At 47.1% G+C, this 19,401-nt stretch overlaps 6 protein-coding genes across 6 annotated transcripts; 2 read left to right on the top strand and 4 right to left on the bottom strand.

Moving 5' to 3' along the window:
* The first annotated feature begins 3,381 nt into the window (after window positions 1-3,381).
* On the top strand, window positions 3,382-4,563 carry EDB93DRAFT_844504 (S-adenosyl-L-methionine-dependent methyltransferase). The gene is made up of 5 exons (XM_041457668.1): window positions 3,382-3,559; window positions 3,608-3,688; window positions 3,733-3,946; window positions 3,996-4,096; window positions 4,144-4,563. Exons 1-5 carry the CDS (start codon window positions 3,429-3,431, stop codon window positions 4,502-4,504), a joined length of 888 nt encoding a protein of 295 aa, XP_041303432.1. The 5' UTR covers window positions 3,382-3,428; the 3' UTR covers window positions 4,505-4,563.
* EDB93DRAFT_844558 (uncharacterized protein) lies at window positions 4,507-6,535 on the bottom strand. The gene is made up of 9 exons (XM_041457669.1): window positions 6,385-6,535; window positions 6,196-6,331; window positions 6,070-6,145; window positions 5,949-6,017; window positions 5,504-5,892; window positions 5,426-5,443; window positions 5,155-5,373; window positions 4,965-5,105; window positions 4,507-4,907 (listed from the first exon to the last, which is right to left on the bottom strand). The coding sequence occupies exons 1-9, from the start codon at window positions 6,414-6,416 to the stop codon at window positions 4,623-4,625; spliced, it is 1,365 nt and encodes a 454-aa protein (XP_041303431.1). The 5' UTR covers window positions 6,417-6,535; the 3' UTR covers window positions 4,507-4,622.
* A 4,134-nt stretch (window positions 6,536-10,669) lies between these two features.
* Window positions 10,670-12,060, top strand: EDB93DRAFT_1172484 (uncharacterized protein). Its single transcript, XM_041450388.1, has 3 exons — window positions 10,670-11,242; window positions 11,302-11,442; window positions 11,494-12,060. Exons 1-3 carry the CDS (start codon window positions 10,675-10,677, stop codon window positions 11,721-11,723), a joined length of 939 nt encoding a protein of 312 aa, XP_041303430.1. The 5' UTR covers window positions 10,670-10,674; the 3' UTR covers window positions 11,724-12,060.
* On the bottom strand, window positions 11,973-13,024 carry EDB93DRAFT_1242662 (alpha-N-methyltransferase NTM1; the record flags this gene model as incomplete). Its single annotated transcript, XM_041452045.1, has 5 exons — window positions 11,973-11,994; window positions 12,038-12,134; window positions 12,184-12,811; window positions 12,868-12,884; window positions 12,940-13,024. The coding sequence occupies 5 exons, from the start codon at window positions 13,022-13,024 to the stop codon at window positions 11,973-11,975; spliced, it is 849 nt and encodes a 282-aa protein (XP_041303429.1).
* A 204-nt stretch (window positions 13,025-13,228) lies between these two features.
* Window positions 13,229-14,580, bottom strand: EDB93DRAFT_1092803 (Swi3-domain-containing protein; the record flags this gene model as incomplete). Its single annotated transcript, XM_041446462.1, has 3 exons — window positions 13,229-13,822; window positions 13,875-13,997; window positions 14,056-14,580. 3 exons carry the CDS (start codon window positions 14,578-14,580, stop codon window positions 13,229-13,231), a joined length of 1,242 nt encoding a protein of 413 aa, XP_041303428.1.
* A 1,065-nt stretch (window positions 14,581-15,645) lies between these two features.
* Window positions 15,646-16,532, bottom strand: EDB93DRAFT_1107302 (uncharacterized protein; the record flags this gene model as incomplete). The annotated part of the gene is made up of 4 exons (XM_041447710.1): window positions 15,646-15,771; window positions 16,068-16,216; window positions 16,279-16,422; window positions 16,472-16,532. 4 exons carry the CDS (start codon window positions 16,530-16,532, stop codon window positions 15,646-15,648), a joined length of 480 nt encoding a protein of 159 aa, XP_041303427.1.
* Window positions 16,533-19,401: the final 2,869 nt, after the last annotated feature.

Raw genomic sequence — 19,401 nt, 5'->3', positions numbered from 1 at the left:
ACCGACTGGCAAAATGGCATATTGACATTCCGCGGTCATGTAATCAAAATATTAAAAGGTTCGTGTGTCGATCTCTTTCCCCCTTTGTACTGCTTCGATGTGCAAGCAAATGGTGCCTGCAAACGTGGAGGGCCAGAGTGGAGTACCACTACTAGTGGTACTCCACCTTAGCAGCTGGCACCCTATCCCATGACGAGAAAGAGTGATCTGTGACAGAATCCGAGATCTGAGGCCTGAGGTGACAAATTGACAATGTGAAACTTTCTCAATTAAGCATCGTCACATGAGGCGTCCGCGTCAAGGTTCAAAGCCCCTCAGCCAATTGATTGCATCACTTATCATATTACTCGTCAGACAATGCTGTTACAGCTTCGGCCGTCATGCACCCACAACGAGCTGTTGCCCATGAGGTGGCGTATGTTTCATAATCGAAGTCCAAGTCGTTCATGACAGAAACCCATTTTCAGAGCTTTGGATACAATGCACAATTATCATCATCATATCGTGCCACGTCGTATTCCAGCAAGGTCCGGCTGGTTAAGTGAACCTACGACAAGGTATAAGAAGGACCCCTGATTTTCGAGGTATGCACCGACAAAGCTTCAAAATTTACTCCTCTCAACTTTAAGCATGCAACGTTTCTTCCTGTTTAATGCACTCGCCTCCATGGTGGTTCTGGTAGTCGCATACCCCATGTCAGGAGAGATTATGGGACCCTGTGAGTATTCATGATGTCAGTAGCATCACAGTCATTAACGTAACATGCAGCCGTAGCCAAGCGCGAGGATGTGGCGCGTAGCAAGTATCATTGACCGTCAGTTGAAACTACGATGCTGACACACCTATTTGGCCGCAGAAGAGGCTTCTTCGGAGTACCGCTATTAGACCTACAATGAAGACAAGAAGCGCGGCAAGTATCATTGACCGTCGTCAGTTTAAACTACCATGCTGACATACCTATTTAGCCGAAGACGGAGTTACCGTCTACTTTGATATTATTACCTACAATGATGACAAGAAACGCGGCAAGTATCATTGACCGTCAGTTGACACCACGAGGCTGCTGGGGTCTACTTCACTATCAGCTACGACGACGACTACAGGAAGTAGCGCTACGAGCATCTTGCACGTATTCATGTAGTTGTCAACAATTAGCGGCATACCAATGCAGTGAATAGTAAACCCGCTTTCGAGACTTGGTGATGCAATAATAGTACAAGTTGGGGAGATCTTGAAGATATCCACTATTGTTGAGAACGTTTCAGCAAAAATTTACTGCGTTGAGTTTGACAATACGTTGAGCATCATGCATCAAGATACGGTCTGTTTCGTTCTGAAAACGAGACATTTTTGAGTGCGGGAAGAAAGCATTCCTAATACTGAGCTGTACGTAGGGCTCGCCCCTCATACCCAATGGAGTGTCTTTCGCACATTCGCCAGGTATCCAAGAGCACGGCACCTTTGAACATTGTCGAGTGAGTCACACAAACCACTATTTCTTCCCTTCAATTGGCTTTCAGAATTGGAGCAGGGAGACACGTGCCTTGTTGGCTCACTCTGAGTGGGCTACAAGCATCGGCACGCTGAGAGCTATCGAACCTAGCGACGGCATGCGTGATGGCAACCCACGAGGTGGCGCATGTTTCATGAATCCAAGTCCAAGTCATTCACGACAAAAACTCATTTGGATACAATGCATTGTCATCATCATATCGTGCCACGTCGTATTCTAACAAGGTCTGATTAGTTAAGCGAACCTACAACAAGGTATAAGGACCCCTGATTTTCGAGGTATGTACTGACAAAGCTCTAAACTTTACTCCTCTCAACTTCAAACATGCAGCGTTTCTTCCTGCTTAACGCACTTGCCTCCATGGTGGCTCTGGCAGTCGCATACCCCATGTCAGGAGATATTATGGGACGCTGCGAGTATTCATGATGTCAGTAGCATTATAGTTATTAACATAACATGCAGCCGTAGCCAAGCGCGAGGATGTGGCCCGTGGCAAGTATCATTGACCGTCACTTGACACTACGATGCTGACACACCTATTTGGCCGCAGAAGAGGCTTCTTCGAGCTACGGCGAGGAGTGGTACGATGTGGACAAGAAGAAGCGTGGCAAGTATTATTGACCATCAGTTGACACCACGATGCTGACATACCAATGCAATGAACAGTAAACCTGCCTTGAAGACTTAGCGATGCAATAATAGTACAAGTTGAGGAGATCTTGAAAATATCCACTATTGTTGAGAATGTTTGAGAGAAAATTTACTGCGTTGAGTTTGAAGATACGTTGAGCATCATGCATCAAAAAGGTTATGTTTCGTTCTGAAGATGAGACATTTTTCACCATGGCCAGGATCGTGCCATAGTGCTCGTGGCTGGGCACCTAGTGCTTCCTGAACAGCTCCTCTCACAATACGTACATCGCCTAACGAGTCGAATTACAGGTATCTGAGGCCTCAATTGAGAGACTCCCCAGTGGCATCGTGGTTGGTGCTGAGTTTGCTTGACTCGAAGATATTCGTAATACGGTAACGGAGTTTACTGTAGAGTTATGTCAGACGTCTCAGAATCGAGGCGCGACTCAAACAGAGACCTGGATACTGAAAGAATTAATCATTTAGCGAGTACTAACACATATCCGACGCCAAAGAATACCTAAAAGAATTAACCAGCACGACGTTAGAGAAAAAGGAGTAAAACCGATTCTGCAAATAGCAAACGAGCGAGCTAGAACAAACACTGTATTTCGTGACCGAAACGGACAATGCATGACTCTCAAAAGGCTGCGTCTCCGACGCAGGCTTGGAAGAATGCGCCAAAAGACACCACGAACCCAAGAAAACTGTATGTCAATCATGAAGTCCTGTCCTCGTATCTGAAATAGGTCGCACAAGGAGAGCAAGAGGTCGTTATGATAGACAATCCCCCTGCATCTACGAATTTTGCGTAACTGATGTCCGTCTTATCTTGGCTACTGAGGGTTTCGATGTAGTCAATAGGGAGCCGTTCTTGTATCAGCGAGCGAGAAAATAAGTCTAGTCCTTCCAGTGATTCTTCCCGCACAGTTTGGATGACCGAGTTCACGTCCATTGGAGTTGTAGAGTAAATACAGACGCGACCGCGTTTGACTCGCGTCATCGACAAAATTTTAGTTTTCGGATTGGCTGCGGGTCACGTTACAGCGCGCACTATCCAAATTCAAACCCAGATTTACCAGTCCGTCTATCGACGGCTTGGTCACACAAGCACAGTGTATTCAGGACTGGTTGAGTTTGAATTTGGATCGTTAGTACCCCTAGCGCGTGATTCTGCGCTGAGTAGAAATAGTTCTGCCCACAACACTAGGACCCGCCGGGTCCCCGAAGGCGACTTGCATGCTATGCATATAAATATCGTCTCTGCATTGGTTCCCCATCCATGATCGTATCTCTGCGATTCGCTTTAGCTTCCTCTACGTCAAGTTTAAAGCACGTACGCACCATGACGACAAAGGTGCACCTTGTTGCACAGACAGGATTCGGCACTGGGACGAACGAACTATATGATCGGTGAGTTGACTATCATCCGCGTGATCCACATATGCTAATACAACGTAGGGCTCGCCCCTCATACCCAATGGAGTGTCTTTCGTACATTCGCCAGGTATCCAAGAGCACGGCACCTTTGAACATTGTCGAGTGAGTCGCACACACTACTATTTCTTCCTTCAATTGGTTTTCAGAATTGGGGCAGGGACTGGTATTTTCACACGTGCCTTGTTGGCTCACTCTGAGTGGGCTACAAGCATTGGTGCGCTGAGAGCCATCGAACCTAGCGACGGCATGCGTGATGTGTGGATGAAGACTGTCGACGACGATCGCAGCTCTATTGTCAAAGGGACATTCGATGCCACCGGTGTGGAAGACGGGTGGGCAGACCTTGTCATTATCGCACAGGTAAGTAGTACTGTCGATACAAGGGTTGTTTACCGCATCGGACTTCTAGGCATTCCATTGGTGCCCCGACTATGGGAAAGCATCGGCTGAATTCGGCCGTATCTTGAAGAAGGACGGCGCAGTTGTGTTTATCTGGAACCTTGAAGACAGGTTTGCTCCTGTTATTTCTTTGCATCATTCTTCTGACGCTGTTGAAGGGATGGTGCAGGTTGGGTTGCACAACTCCGTGACTGCATCGAAGTTCATGAGAAAGGGACGCCCCAATTTCGTCTGGGTCTCTGGAGAAAGACGTTCTCTACACCTGAGTATACTTCCTTGTTCCATCCTCAGGAGGAGGAAGAGTGGGCATATCATCTTCTTGCTAGCGAACAGATTGTTACGGATCGCGCTCAAAGCAAGAGTTACATCGCCGTTCTTCCTCCAGATGAAAAGGCCAAGGTACTAGAGGACGTCAAGGGTATCCTTGAGCGGGGAGATGGCAGAGTTTGGATTAACAAGGAGGAGGGCACGTATCAATATCCATACAAGACTTACATAGTGGTATCTAGAAAGAAGTAGACCTAGAGGAAACAGTCGAACAGTCGTAACTTTCACAATAAACGTCATACAAAATCATCTTGTACTCTCAGCTCGCGAGAAAGACTGCCGTGGCAGAGTCACGAGTACATCAAATCTCTCAGTTGACATCGATCGAGCTGTCCTCCAAAAGCCTGACAGCTTCTTCCAAAGCATCATCTAACTCGGTCAGCCATGCCCACTCCCAATTTTTGGTGATCGTATCACCGAGCTCGTGCAAAGGGACATCCTCTTGAAACGCACATAGCTGGCCACTACGCATTGCACGCAGAGCCACTTCCGATGAAAATGGCCTTCTCAACTTGTCGTAGATGGCGAGGGCCCTAGGTACCGTTTCTATGGTTGTAGACTTGTGACCAAGAACAGTCATGAGCAAGTAAGCATCCTATCAAATCAAATCAACACGTGTAAATTTCCCGGAGTGCAGTTGTACACAACTGACCTCGATACTCTGACCAGCACCGGAGCCTTGGAACGGCACCATTGCATGCGCAGCATCTCCCATGATCGCGACTCGCCTGAAATTGATGGATGGTAAAGTTTTCACCGTATGTACGGCCCAAAGCGTGCCCTTTTCTACACACTGCGGAAATCGTCAGTAATGAACAGTAACTCAGATACGAACGACAAACCTCGAGAATCTGCTGTGCATCCTCTTCGAAGTCTTTGAAAGGCTCGACAAACTGCTGGGCAGTGAGTTCGCTAACCCACTCGTCGTCTGTTTTCCCTTTGAAAGACGGACGAGGTATTTCTGTGTCAGCGTCATACGCAGAGTCAACAAGATCACGTTCGAGCGTGAAACCCGCAAAATTGATATATTGCCCAAGAAAGAGGGGGTATGCAAGGAAGTACTACGATGCATCAGCCTTAACACAGTGCACATTGTTGATTAAAAAGTCTCACGGCATCTTTTCCCATGTACTGTGAATGAAAGCGCCTCGCCAGATCAATGGTATGAAATGAAACTGGAATTAAGCTTACCTGGGTAAACTCCTTTAAGATGCGATGGTCAGGGAAACGCGCGCGCAGCTTCTCTGCGGAAATTAGCGTTCTGTATGCAGCGACGCCGCTCCAGATTGGGTTCATGCAAGATAGCACAGACTTCTTTTTATCGGGATCCAAGCCCTCAGCCAGTTCACGCAACATGCAAGGTCGGACTGTAGATTTGATCCCGTCAGCACCAATCAAAACATCGCATGTTGCAGTCGATCCATCCTTGAATGTTAGCGTAATTGGTGAATTTCCTGAACAGTCTTCCAAGGGCTGGGTATATGATGTTAATCGCTTGGCATTGTGCGTCGTGCAGGACGGTGGAAGAAATGAGAGTAGTACTCCATGGAAGTCGGCTCGATGGAAACGCATAAGTTTGCCTGTCCCACCAGCGGTGTTCAGTCTGAGATGCATCTGAATGCAGAGGAAAGTTGACCTTTCGTCATCAAGTCGAACAGCTCAATGCCAATGGGTTGATCGCTTTTACGGCTCCTAACAGCTGCGACTAGAATTCTCTCAGCGGATTTGGACATTTATCGTATACGATTTCCACTGACCATATTCTTCTGTGTATTCGTAACCGCAGCGTTCAAGCAGTTGCTGTTCGAAGTCGGGTCCAAATTTTCGCAGGACCTGGATGATTGTCTGGGGCTAGCGTGCCTTTGATTTTCTGAGATCCGTACCCTGAATGCCCTAGGCCAGACACCAACACCAGCCCCAATCTCACAAAAGCTCCGGGCGGCTTCATATACGTCGACTGTAATATCCTGATGCCGGGATAAAGCAACAGCTAAAGTCAAACCACCTACCCCTCCTCCGCTAGAATAGTATTGTAATGAACTTGACTAGGGCCAGACAGACACCTTACTTACCAGATAGCGATCCTAAATTTCGGGTTAGACATTGTATCTGGGGAACTGTGGCTCGATAAGCCCTCAGTGACAGTTGATTAGTGGGAGACTGACATTCGAGAAAGGCCGCTCACGGCAGAGCCTGCTGCGGCCTGTCCCATTATATACCGGAAAAACAAAAGCATATCATGCTACAAGGCTATGCTGTTATCAATACTAACTCAGACAAGTCGCGAGTGCTACAAATACAAGTGACACTCAAGTATTTGAATCACGGAAACATCAATATGATCAGGTGCGCAGCTCTCAATCCATTTCTTGGTAGGACCGAGATCGAAAATACACGTACCGCCAGGCTGAAAATTCCAACTATGACCGCCAGATAAGTCGAGCTACGTCCGTTTCCGATGGTCTTACCCATCGAACTTCGGGTTCACAAATGCTAACCAATCACGGCCGAGCTCGACGTCAGATAGACGGGTCGAAAGGTCTGCCATGAATTGTACCAAATCATCGACGGTAGGAACACGAACCGGCCCAAGAGTGGACTCCACAGCTGTCCCGTTACGATCGGCGACAGTTCGAGGCAACACATAAAAGATAACAACAGGGATAAAGATCCGAGGACTTTGATATATATAAGGGGACATAGACATAGTAATTTATGTAACGATATGCGAGAACCGTGCGAAGATATGACAAACGCGTTTAGGGCCGGATTTCTGCCAAAAGTTGATGCATAGCTCTTTCTATGTCCGATTGAACCGGGGTCCATATTGAAAATCTGCACATGAAATACAGTGCAAAACAGATAGCATAGGCCTCTCTGTTGCAAACTCGATTGTGGTGTGATAAGGAAAATTTTGACATTTTTGGCGTGCAACTGGGTCAAAAGATCATGAATCTGCAATAAAAAAAATTGGCGTAGATTATGTAAGCAGTCCCAATTTTTCACAAAAAAAACAATATGTTCGTGCGCCAATCTCCCGTCTAAACATGCCCCGGAAAAACAAGAAGGCTCGGCGGGCCCAGGCTCAGCGAGCTCCCGGCAGCAAATTCTTCAGTAAAGATTATATTGACAATGTCGAGGACCCAGATGACATGGACTATATCAACGAAGAAGATTCAGGTTCAGACGCGGATGGTGAAGGCTGGATTGTCAGCTTACTAGAGCATGACATCACAGACCTTGGTGCCATCTCTGACTTCGAGGATCCTATTGTCAATGACAACTTGGATCATGGTGATGGTGGCAAGAAACGAAAGGCTGCTGGTGATACCCAAAGTTGCGAGGCATCTGATGAGGAGGGTACCGAAGAATTCGAAGCTCACCAGATACTAGCCGCTGCTGAAGAATTCTGGCAGAAAATATTTACCAAACCTGTCAACCATCTCGATGCTGCCCCTCTTAAAGCCAAGGGCAGCTACACTGGTACGAGCCGAAGCAGTTTCTACCGAAAGCAAAGCAAACTTTGCAAAGCAGCAGTTGGGACAGCAAAACTCAGCAATTACTTTCGGTCCTCCGCTTCGGTAGTACCACATACTTCCCAGCCTATTATCGAGGTTCGGCAGTCAGATAGCATATCCTCTGAGTCAGACTCGGACACACCTTCTGACATGGAAAACTCGGACCAATGGGTCAATCTCTTGGAGCCACCCGCACCACCAACACAATCTTGCAACACAGCCCCTGAGCTGCTGTCAGACACCACTACATCTAACAATAACACAGAGCCAGTGCCGGAGGCTGCCTCATTCCTCGATCCTACTGCAGACGATGAGCTGGATCCTCTCGATGTTCCAATAGGCAAGGTCATCGAAGGATTAATCAAAGATGCTACGAAGCACAAGTCTTTCAGTGCACAATTCAAGCTCCATGCTGTCAGAAATTACCTGGAGTTGCTCGAGCGCTATCGGCGAATCCCCAACATCAAAAATCCTGCAACACGAGCCAGCCTTGCTATTGCAAAGTCTGTGGGTAAGGGGCCTTACCTTGCTCGCATGATTCGTCGCCTTGTCATCTACATCTGTAGATTCCGAACCCTCCCACCATCTCAAGCTGGAAAACACCATGCACACCCATCACTGTTGAATAACGAGCGAGTGCACCAATCCGTTCGTCGTTTCTTGACTGTACAAGAGGCTGGAAAAGTTAGTAGTGCACCCAATCATAAAGAATGATAGAGAATTGATGTTACTTACTAGATCACGCCACGCAAACTTCAGCACGAAGTCAATGAAACAATCATTCCTGCTCTGGGTCTCAACCTGGGGAAAAACACAATCTCCGAAAATTGTGCGAGACGTTGGTTGAAGAAATTAGGCTATGAGCTCACCAGTGTAAAGAAGGGGATATATGTTGATGGCCACGAGCGTGCTGATGTCGTGGAATACCGAAAAGCATTTTTAGCCCAAGTGGCTGAGAACGAACACCTACGGAACACGTATGATGACAAAACCTTAGACGTCATAGAGCCAACCTTGCTTCCTGGTGAGCGAAAACATGTTCCGGTGCATCATGACGAGAGTATATTCAGGTCCAATGAACTGCAGCAAAGGGTTTGGACAAAGGAGGGGAAAATGCCACTGCGAAAGAAGGGTCAAGGGAAAGCAATTCATGTGTCGGACTTCATAACAGAAGAGACAGGTCGATTGAGTCTGTCGGAAGAACAGGTTTTTCCAGCTCTCACGTTTGTGGTTCTTTGACTAATGTTGTCACTTAGATAGCCGAGGACACCACATTGCCCGTGAACGAACACCTCAAATGTTATGATTCTCGCAAGATAATTTTTCCAGGAAAGAATGCAGATGGTTGGTGGACGGCTGAGATGCTTGTTCAACAGGTACGAAGCAATATTTGCATTACACTGTCACGATGATGTGTGCTAATTAATGTTAGGTTGAACAAGTTATTCCGCTCTTCGAGTGGACTTATCCCGATGCCGTCGCTGAGTTTTTCTTTGATCAATCTGCTGCTCACGGTGCTTTCACGGTGAACACATTAAATGCGAACGAGATGAACGTCAAACCTGGTGGCAAGCAGCGTCACATGCATTCCACCACTATTCCTGCTGACAATCCAAACCCTGCTCTTCGTGGAGTGGCTCAGGATATGTGTTTTGCGGAGAATTTACCATCCGACCATCCATTCTACGAATTCCGTGACCAACCGAAAGGGATGAAGGTCGTGCTTGAAGAGCGCGGCCTTTGGGACAGGTTGTGTGCTGGAAACAATGGGAAAGCCCTTATTGGTGACTGCGCATCATGCAAGATGTCACAAAAGGCCCATGACGCGCTCGCTCGAAGTGCTGCTGCGCAGTCACTATTTGATGATGCCGAGGACGAAAATGCAGCTCCTGAAGACAATCTTCGTCCGAATGAGTCGACAACATGCTGCATGCGCAAGGTGCTCTCACTCCAGGCCGATTTTCTTGCAGAGAAGCCTCAGTTGCAGCTTGTCATCGAGGCTGCTGGGCACAAGTGCTATTTTCTGCCGAAGTTCCATTGTGAGCTAAATCCAATTGAGATGTATTGGGGATGGGTCAAAATCCGTGAGTTGAACAGTCCTGTGCCATCTAGTGATATTCTGACGAGTCCGGCAGGCTTACGAGTGCTTGCAGATGGCACTTTTCCAACTGCGAGGAGACTTGTTCCTGAGATACTGGGTGCATGCCCTACCAAAGTTATCCGGGCCTTTACCGCAAAACATGGCGCTATATGGACGCCTATGGGTGAGCATTTCAATGCTATAGTTCGCCTCCGGTCTCTCAGCACCCGCGTTCGTGCAGGAAGGGTCTTGATGCTAAGCAAGCTGAATATGCTGTGAAGAAATACCGCTCGCATCGCAAAGTTGGTGCGGGAATCATGGCCGAAATGGATACATTGAACTACGCTGAATAAGTACATGTATTTCGTACACTTACAACGGTCCAGCAGAGGCCACAAACATGTTTTTTCTTCGCTGCAAGCAATGGGGAGGAGGAGCGACTACCAAATAAGGAAGGTGGCGGTGCTGGTGGCGTGGGAAGTCTTAATTTGAGACCGTCATTTTTTTAAATTTAAGAATTTCAAGAAAGTAATCAGATAGGTTTGTCACTAGGCTCGAACAGAGGTGTTTCCACTAGTTTTGGTGGAAATCGGACGGAATGGGGCGATGTAGAAAGGGATCTGTGTTGGTGCTGTGGCGGAGGTCGGTTTTTCCCGTTTTGCACTATACCAACGAGGAAAGGCGTTGACGGAATAGTCTGTTAAGCTGGGAAACATAATATAATTCTTATTTTGGAAAAAAATAATTAATGGACTTGTCCTAACATGACGTGCTCCTGGACACGACCTGCTCGTCGGTTCCTTTCAACATCCCCTTTCAACCTGGAGGCTCTCGATGCATGGATAGCATCTCCCAAATCACTTGTCCTCACTGATACCTTTCATTCTAATCACCTTTCAGACCTCTACATCACTCTACCTACTCGCGACGGCACGCGTGGTCGCCCATTTACATCCCCTGTAGAAGGTACACCTCTCGGATACGGACACCATCTTGCCTTCTTCCATCCACGTAATCCAGAGGCACTACTGCGCAAAGATGGGACCGACGCTGACTTCTGTCCGCCTAAACCATTCACACGCCGGATGTGGGCGGGTGGCACCATGATATGGAACAAGGAAAGAGAATTGAAAGTAGGAGAGAAGGCCACTGCCGTGTCTACTGTAGCCAAGGTCGAGAAGAAAGGATTTGATGGCGGGAAGCCGATGATATTTGTGAAACAGAGAATTGAACTGACCGTGGAAGGACGAAGTGAACCTGGGATAGTGGAGGAACGAGCACATGTCTATCAGCCACCTGTAGCTAGTGTAGGGAGCCGCATACCCCGTCAAGGCGAGTCCTCATATCAACCAATGGTTTACCTGGGTGCTGATGCCGACACCTCTAATCAGTGAACGATCTCCCAAAGTCTGAGTTTTCGTTGTCGTACACTCCGACATTGACGACGTTATTCCGTTTTTCTGCTCTTACATTCAACGGACATCACATACATTTGGACAAGGATTACGCGCAGAAAGTTGAAGGATATCCAGGTGAGTCCAAGCTTTACTTCTCAGATAATATCAAGTAAATTCTATCCCTAGAAAGACTTGTTCACGGGCCCCTGACAGCCCTTATGCTTCTAGAGTGTCTCATTTACCACCGCCCAGGGGCCAAACTGCGCACCTTCAGCTATCGCGCGCACAACCCAATTCTTGTGAATCGTGCCGCGACGATACATGGTGCCATTGTGGCAAAGGACAAAGCAGAATTGTGGTGCGAAAACGATGAAGGGGTTGTTGGCATGACTGGCGCTATCCAGTTTGGGGAATAAATCTATGGCCTCGTCATATCAAACCTCTGTTCGCAGCCTTCTCAGGCACATCGACGACGTCAAACTCGTACAGCGCCAACAATGATAGCTGTTTGTACAGACAATGACGTTGGAATAGAAGCTCAGATGATGTCAGATGTCTCATGTCTTTGTGTTGGCTCGATGGTGCATACTCCTGCCCTACGGACGCAATCACATATCACGCCTACATGCATCGCTGACAACGATAATAAACTTTTGAAGAACATCTCATGCCTCCCTTAGTGCGTACCTGAAGCAAGTAAGCACAGGATAAGAGTTCAGCCAGGGAAAACGTACATTTTTTACAGGATACAGCCTTGGGGAAGCCCGTGTTGAATTTCTCTTGGATGATTTGAGACCAGCATCCGGAAAATATTTTGAATGCGAGGTCTGACCTACAAAGCAAGTCAAGACTTTGTAATACAAAATCGCTTCTTACAAACCGAGTGGAAAGTAGAATCTTGCTCATCAAAAACGGTTAGCGGCTCATTTTGCTCGCCGCATATATTCTCCTTCACTACGATGAGACTTCTCGTATCACGTAGAGCCTTCTTGCTCCTCTGCAGGAACTGCGCAAGGTCATCATCTTTCAAGTGACCGAGACACCATTGGCACCATATCACATCGAATCCTGTTTCCGTTTCATCATCACCATCTTGCGGTAGATAACCGACACGATCCAGAGGTGTCCCTGGTGCGATCGGATCAAAAGATTGCAAGGCACCTTTGAAGAACGTGACGCTCTTCGATCGATCAGCGATACCCTTCCATAAAACCCTATACCCGCTGTCGTTAATTTCTGAACCGGATTCGCTGGCTTTTCCACGGGATCGGGCTTCGTTGATGAAAGGCTCTACAGGCTCGAGCAAGACAACATCTGAAACGAGATGAAGGAGAACGTCTGATGTGACGCGCCCGACACCTGCGCCGACATCAAGAGCTCTCACACGCTGGGTTTTGGACGGCGGGCCGGAGAGACTCTGGAACGGTGATGGGACTGTGGATAGTTCAGGGAGTAGATCAAGGAGGAAGCGACGTGATCCAAGAGAATCGACACGAGGAAGTGACTGTCATCAATAATTCAGTACAAATGTTTGTCGGCGAGGAGTGAGATCTCAGTCACCCCCGTTCCGAATCCACCTGGATGTGATGTTAGCCGATGTTCGATGGTAAAGTGGTTAGCAATGAAGCAGACCGAGCACGCCGTCGTAGTTTGCAGGCTGAGTGGCCCAGTATTGGATACCTGCTTCAAGATCTGGAACTGGGTTGGTCAAAGACATTGTGATCACTGATCATGATTCATGATGCGGCATCCTAGATCTGATTATCAATGATTAGGTCACGTGATTCCAGCTGATGTTCGAGGAGTATGTCCACATTGGCTGGAATCGGAAGACGAACGTGATGAACGAAGAAGTTCGTTATATTCAACGATAAAAATATTATAAATATGGCATTCGCTCATGTGTACGCACCATCCGAATCTATGCAGCATATATATCATCAAAGTCTTGGTCATTTGTCCCGAGGGACATGTTAGCGTTCTTTTCCAAAGGCGTGCTCAACACGGATGACACAGGAAGTTGTTTCGATGCCGTATACTCTTCTCTCTCCAATTCTCGCACCATATCCCACATTTCCTCGCCCTGGTCATCGACTAAGAGGCTTGGTTTACTAGTCGGAGGCGGAGCAGGGGTAGGGATTGTGTCATCAAATATCTCGAGGTCATTCCACATCGCCTCTTCGTCGATGTCCATCCCATCTACAACTTCGGGTGGCAAAACTTTGTATTTGGCTTTTGATGCGGGAGGTGCCGGGGAAACAGACCGTTGTACTCTGAACGCAGCAAGGCGTTTCTCCTCCTCTCTAACGACAGCATCGATATCAAAGTCATCGTCTTCAGCCTCTGACGATGAGGGTGGAAGAGACGGGGCATGTAAAGAAGACGAATCGTCATTCACGTCTGCGCCCTCAAAATTTGGATCGGTGAGGTCGATAACGTTGTCGCTACCGTTTTCTCCTAGCTCCTTGCCATTGACAAGGCCTTTCGCCTCATCACGCCATACGCTTAATCGGACCTTCATTCATGTGTGATTGTGATATGCGAACGTGATCGATATTCGCTCGTACCTGCATTCGTTTTGAGTGGCATAATTTTTCAACACGCTCAATGGTGTCCTTGAACGGAGTTTTGGGATATAATCTATGAGACCAAAACTGGTATACTTGGAGAATGCGTTGGAGGTCTGAATGCTAAACAGATATCCAGGCATCTGCATCAGCGCACAAGTCCGAAGTCAGTGTAACTCACCTCATGACCTTTCCCTTTAACCTTGAAGTCCTTAATATTCTGAATGAGCTGTGGAAACCCCGATGCTCCAATTAAACTTGTTTCATCGAGTAATGCAACTTTCTTTCTCTCTTTTTTTCCTTCGTTCTCCTTTCCCTTGTCATCCTTTTCCCCTTTATCGTCTTCGTCAGGACCTAGATCTCTTGGTGGAGAACTACTAGGCAAGATTTGATGGGGTGTCAACGCGTGTTTTGCCTCGGCCTGTTTGCGGAGTGCCTCGAGGTCAAGGGCAGGTGCAAGGGGTTTATATCTCAGGTCATCATCCTCCCCTACGTCATCATTATCGATGTCAGCAAAGAGCGCGTCTACGTCTGGTCTTGGTATCGAGCTAGTAGGTCTCTTCGGCGCTGGTTGGTCATCCTCGTTGTCTGAGTCAGAAAGAAATAGGGTCTGTCTTGGACGCTTCTGAGAGCTAACTGTATCAGAGTGTGGCGTAGTAGCGTGAGCGGGGGAAATTGGTGCGTCCCAGATGTCGTCGAGAGACATGATTAATGTTCAGGTGCAAGGACGCGTTATTTTGCTTTATTTACATGATATCCGACGCGCATCATTCTTTCTTTGATTTTCGATTATTACGACTCTTTACCAAAGATTCTTCCGCTGCCTGCAAGCTTGCAGCGGCCAGCACGAAATCTTTCTCTTCTGAAGCCAGTGCCACCGCGTATGCCGTGCCTTCCTCCGAACCACATGCTTCATTCCTCAACCACACGATAGTTCAAGGACAATCATTTCATGCTGGAGCTGCAGAGCTTGAATATGTGATGATTATCCATGCCAGTGAGCATGGGGCAAGGGCAAGTCGCTGCCACACCTGGGAACATGTAAGAGCCTTACCAAGGCTTCGACGATTACGAGGGTTTAACATTTAACATTCAATACTCAGCAATCGCCATTCACTGTTTGAGAAGGTCAGCCTTTCAAACCAGCACCCCAAAACGTCGATTGATATATCTCCTACTGCAACAATGTAAAAATGCAAATTATATTGTTTTGATAGAACTGATTGCCCAATGGTAGCCGGTAGCAAATGAAAGTGGTTAAGTATATTATATTAGGTATATAATGGCTAATACATATTATATATACAAGCCTATTACACAGGAGGGAGGGGAAGGCTTAGGGAGGCTGGCAAACATTGATATTATGAGACTCCCTAATCGAGTAATGTTTTGGGCGGTAGTACTCAGCCACTACCGCTTTGGGGCGATCCGAAGAGAATTCACATTGTTTCCCAACTGGGCAATCCTGGACAAGTCAGTCTTGGTCACACACGGGTTTTTCGGTCCTGGCAATGTCGGAAATTTGCGAAAGCAGTTGCAATGACCCCTCCCCGACTCTACGAAGTAGAGAGAGGGTTATGTCAGATGAAAATGTCCAGGCACCTACAAGAAAATCTGCAAGCGCGTGAACTTAATTCCTCTTTTACTCCGCCGGCTCAATCCCTTTCCTATTTCGTTCTTCCCACACATCACTACCTTCCTTGCCTTTAAATTTTGAATGGCCAATGTCATCCTGTTCTTTATTCAGGTCGTGCACCGCATCGCAAAGTACTCATTCTGGCCCTTTTGGGGTGCACTGTTCCCGCGCAGCATGCCAAATGGCCTGTTCCTGGCCGGTGTGTTCTGCAATGAAGAAACACGCATGTGGTTGTACATTTGAATCGTGAACATTGTTTGACTTTACAGACCGCAAGTATAGAGGTCAGTGTTGAATTATGATACTATGATTCAAACCCGTATCAAGTAGTCTCTTGAAACACTGCAAGTTCATCAGTTTTTAGCGCCAACACCTAGTACCCTAAGGCTGCTGTTCATTTCTATGCTAACATGCCATAATGTAATGCACTGCTCTAACAGGAATACTTTGTCTTCAGAAAGCATGCACAATGTTTTGCCTCATCTATCACCTTAGCCTACTTCAACTCATGCTTGCCTGTTATTGGTTTGTTCCAAGGCACGTTCACCTGACTACACCGAATTGTGCCGTAATATATCTTTGATCGTCAGCCCTTCAGCAGATGCATACACAGCACCCTCTTGCTTCCTAGCTTCAGCCACCAGGAAGTTGGCCAGCTCAACCGATTCCGCATATACACAATCCACTGAGATCTTGGGCCATCGACCTGACCATGCCTGCAGTGAGTGGATTAACCTGCTGCACGACCATATGTCCTCACACACATACTTGCCAGCATCAGCGGATTGTGGTAGAGATTGTTGACTGCTACCAAAACAGACGAATGTCCTGTCATCTTGCCTCCAGCCAAAGCCTTCACAACAGCGCTGCTCTTCATGTCAAAAGATGGTTTGCCACGATTCTGATGTTCTACTGTATCAAGCTTGTCAATTGTAAGTCAGGACAGAGTGCAGATACATACTAAAGATCACAGCACCCTCGCCGTCATATAAGTTGATGAGGTCTAACACTGCAGCAGACATGAAGAGGAGGAAAGAATGGTAGGTTGTGATCATTCTCATTCGAACAAAGTACACTGATCGACAGCGAGACCGACTGAATGTCCGATCTTCTGGACAAGAAGGGTTTTGTCCGAACTCAAAATTCATTTCAAGCCATGGAATAGGAGATTCGGGCTTTGTACTCGATCAGTCGTGTTATACATTGATGTCAACTTACCCATGTTTCAGTCTGTTGTCCTGTCGCTCCAATCACATCAATGTTCCTGTCTGCACGCTCTATACATCTGATTCTTTTGTGCAATACACCTGGATCCTAGTTGCCAGTATCCTGGCCACCGTCACGTACTCCTGTCAGCAGTCCAATGTGTCAATCACGATCTCACTTGCAACACATCTGAAACACCTGCGTTAAATGGCATCTATGCACGTATGTGTCCTGCAGATTCATGTGATTCTCTCATGTGATCGCTGATTATTACTGTTAGATCCTACCTGCGAAGATCTCTGCTGCTCTAGTGGACTGCCACATTTTGCAATTCGGTTAATCAGGACTACGACTCTGTGTTTGCGTGAGTGATGGTTAGTGACTTCATCTCGACCTTTTCACCTGATCCCATACAACCAATTTCCAGACAATTGTACACTATGTGTGATGCCATGCAGTCCTTGTTGAACATCTTTGATGGCTGTGCCGCCTTCATTCTCAGTATGCCAGTTGTTGTATCCGCTGTCACCCTACTCATTCTTGCATACCCTAGTTGATCGTGTTAGTTGCAGCTACCCTGAGTTCCATGTGGTACCAAGTGCCCATATACGAGAATCACAATCTCTTCTGAGCCTGCCATGAGCGTCTTGGTGGTTACCCGAGAAATTTTTTCTCAACCTGCTTCGCTTGCAAGTAAGTCGTAACCATAGTCCTGGTCCATGTTTCTGATTTTCACAGGTGTTATTCATTCTATCGCTCATGACCCTTCAATTCATACTGTATGTGTAGAAGGTGTCGCTCTTGCAGAATTGTTGGCTGCTGATGCAAGGGTCCAACATTCTTTATCTTGTCTTTTTTTCTAACTTGATGTCAAGAACCGTCCCACTACTGTACTCTGAGATATGCTCGTGCCACCAATCACTACTTAACACTTTGTTTACCAAGCCGTTGAGGTCAGTCGACGCACCTACCAGAAAATCTGCAACCACAGGAACATATTTCCTCTATCGCTTTCCAGTCGTTCTCACTGCATCTCACTGCAATAAGCTATTTTTTGAGTAATTTTGGTGGCTGGCTCTTTAACTCATTTGATGTTGTCTTCAGCTTGGTCCTAATGGCTTGTGAGCAGACTTGAGAAACTGATTGAAATGTTGTCCCAGGTCGATAATTCTCATAACAGGTCGAGTCTTCAAACATTGTTGGTGACGTAAGCAATCCCCTTGTACTGAACTGTCAAATTTCAAACACTGCCACTGCATTCGTCTCAGATCCATTTCTAGGCCGATCTGTCATATAACTTGAAGAGCGATGCTCGGTCCTCAATTAATCCTCCTTTGCCTTCCAATTTCCCTCTCGTTGTCTTCCATCTGCCGTGCTTCTCTTGCCTGCCTCCTCTGGCTGCATTGGTATGTGGTTCCATTTCTCACTTTCATTCACTTCTCAATGTTTGGCATTACAGTCTGGCGAGATGTTTATCAACAAACTTGCCAGCACGTGACCTTGCATACTCAATTTGGATGATTGCCCCCTCCATAATGAATTACACGCAGTGACCACATATCCTATGTTTTATGACCCATTATACTATCCGGAGTACCATCCCGACATTTTTGGCACGAGTTCTGCTTTCTGTGCCTGGTTAGAGTTCTCTCTTGACTTTCACAGCAGGTCTTGTGTTCAATGCAGCACTTGCGCACATGCTGTATCCATTCTCTTTGATGGCATAAGCTTTAGCATTCGTATCGACGCCGTCACCTTGTCATATTCTCGCACTTATTTTGAGAGTGCACTGTACCATCTGTTACGACTTGGATGGTATCTGTTGGCGACGCTCAAACAGAGCGTGTGTCGTCAATGGTCGAGGACGTCCTTGGGCTAGCCCAAGGTTAGGGGTCGTACTTGGTGTGTCTTCGGCAAGTACGATTTAATGCCTATGTCCAAATCGGGTAGCTTATGTCATGCGGGTGCGAGACGATAAGCTATATCGGCCTAGGCTTACGACACCCAAAGGTTAATCGTAAGGATCGTCGTTAATTAGAAGGACAGAAGTCCAACTAGTTAACAGGGGCTTTGCTCGTCGATGAAGTCGATGAGTAAAGGTCGAGACTATAGGCTTATCCGTGAAGAGCAGATAAGAAGATAGAATATAGACTGCTGGCGAGGCAGAAGGATCACTCTGGTGAGAGTAGGAGGTCAAGAACCAAGTAGATTCAAGTTAAGGAATAGGTTACATGGTAGCGAGTTTATATAGAGGACAGGAAGCGTATTAGTGGATGATAACTCGTACTACCAAGAGAAGTAAACAGGAAAGGGTATGACCATAAAAGGAAGGCACGTTCGAGGCAAGACACGGGCGAGCTCTGAACGTGCAGATAAGAATAGTGAGTCAAAGATCGGAATAAGAAGTGAAACATGCAGGGGCACGATCGTGCAGCTGCGGATCTAAGTATAAGTCGCATGTGCGACTGCGCACCGAGTCAGAGATCAAGAAAGGTAATCAGGGCAAAGGGGATGCATCATGCATCGTATCATAGGTTACCGTCCAGACGGTAAGGGCAAGGGGACTGTCCACAGGATCAGTCAGGTGGTGAAACGGAGCATGGGTATGCTTCGTCAGCGAAAGGGTCCGGCCAGATGTACTGGCTCTGCTGAAGCGACAAGTAGAGAGCGAAAGGGAATGCGAGG

Source organism: Suillus bovinus (assembly GCF_016758785.1).
Source record: "Suillus bovinus strain UH-Sbo-P2 chromosome Unknown EDB93scaffold_75, whole genome shotgun sequence".
Classification (NCBI taxonomy): Eukaryota; Fungi; Basidiomycota; class Agaricomycetes; order Boletales; family Suillaceae; genus Suillus; species Suillus bovinus.
The sequence above is the reverse complement of the archived record's forward strand: the minus strand, read 5'-3'. Positions and strand labels throughout refer to the sequence as shown.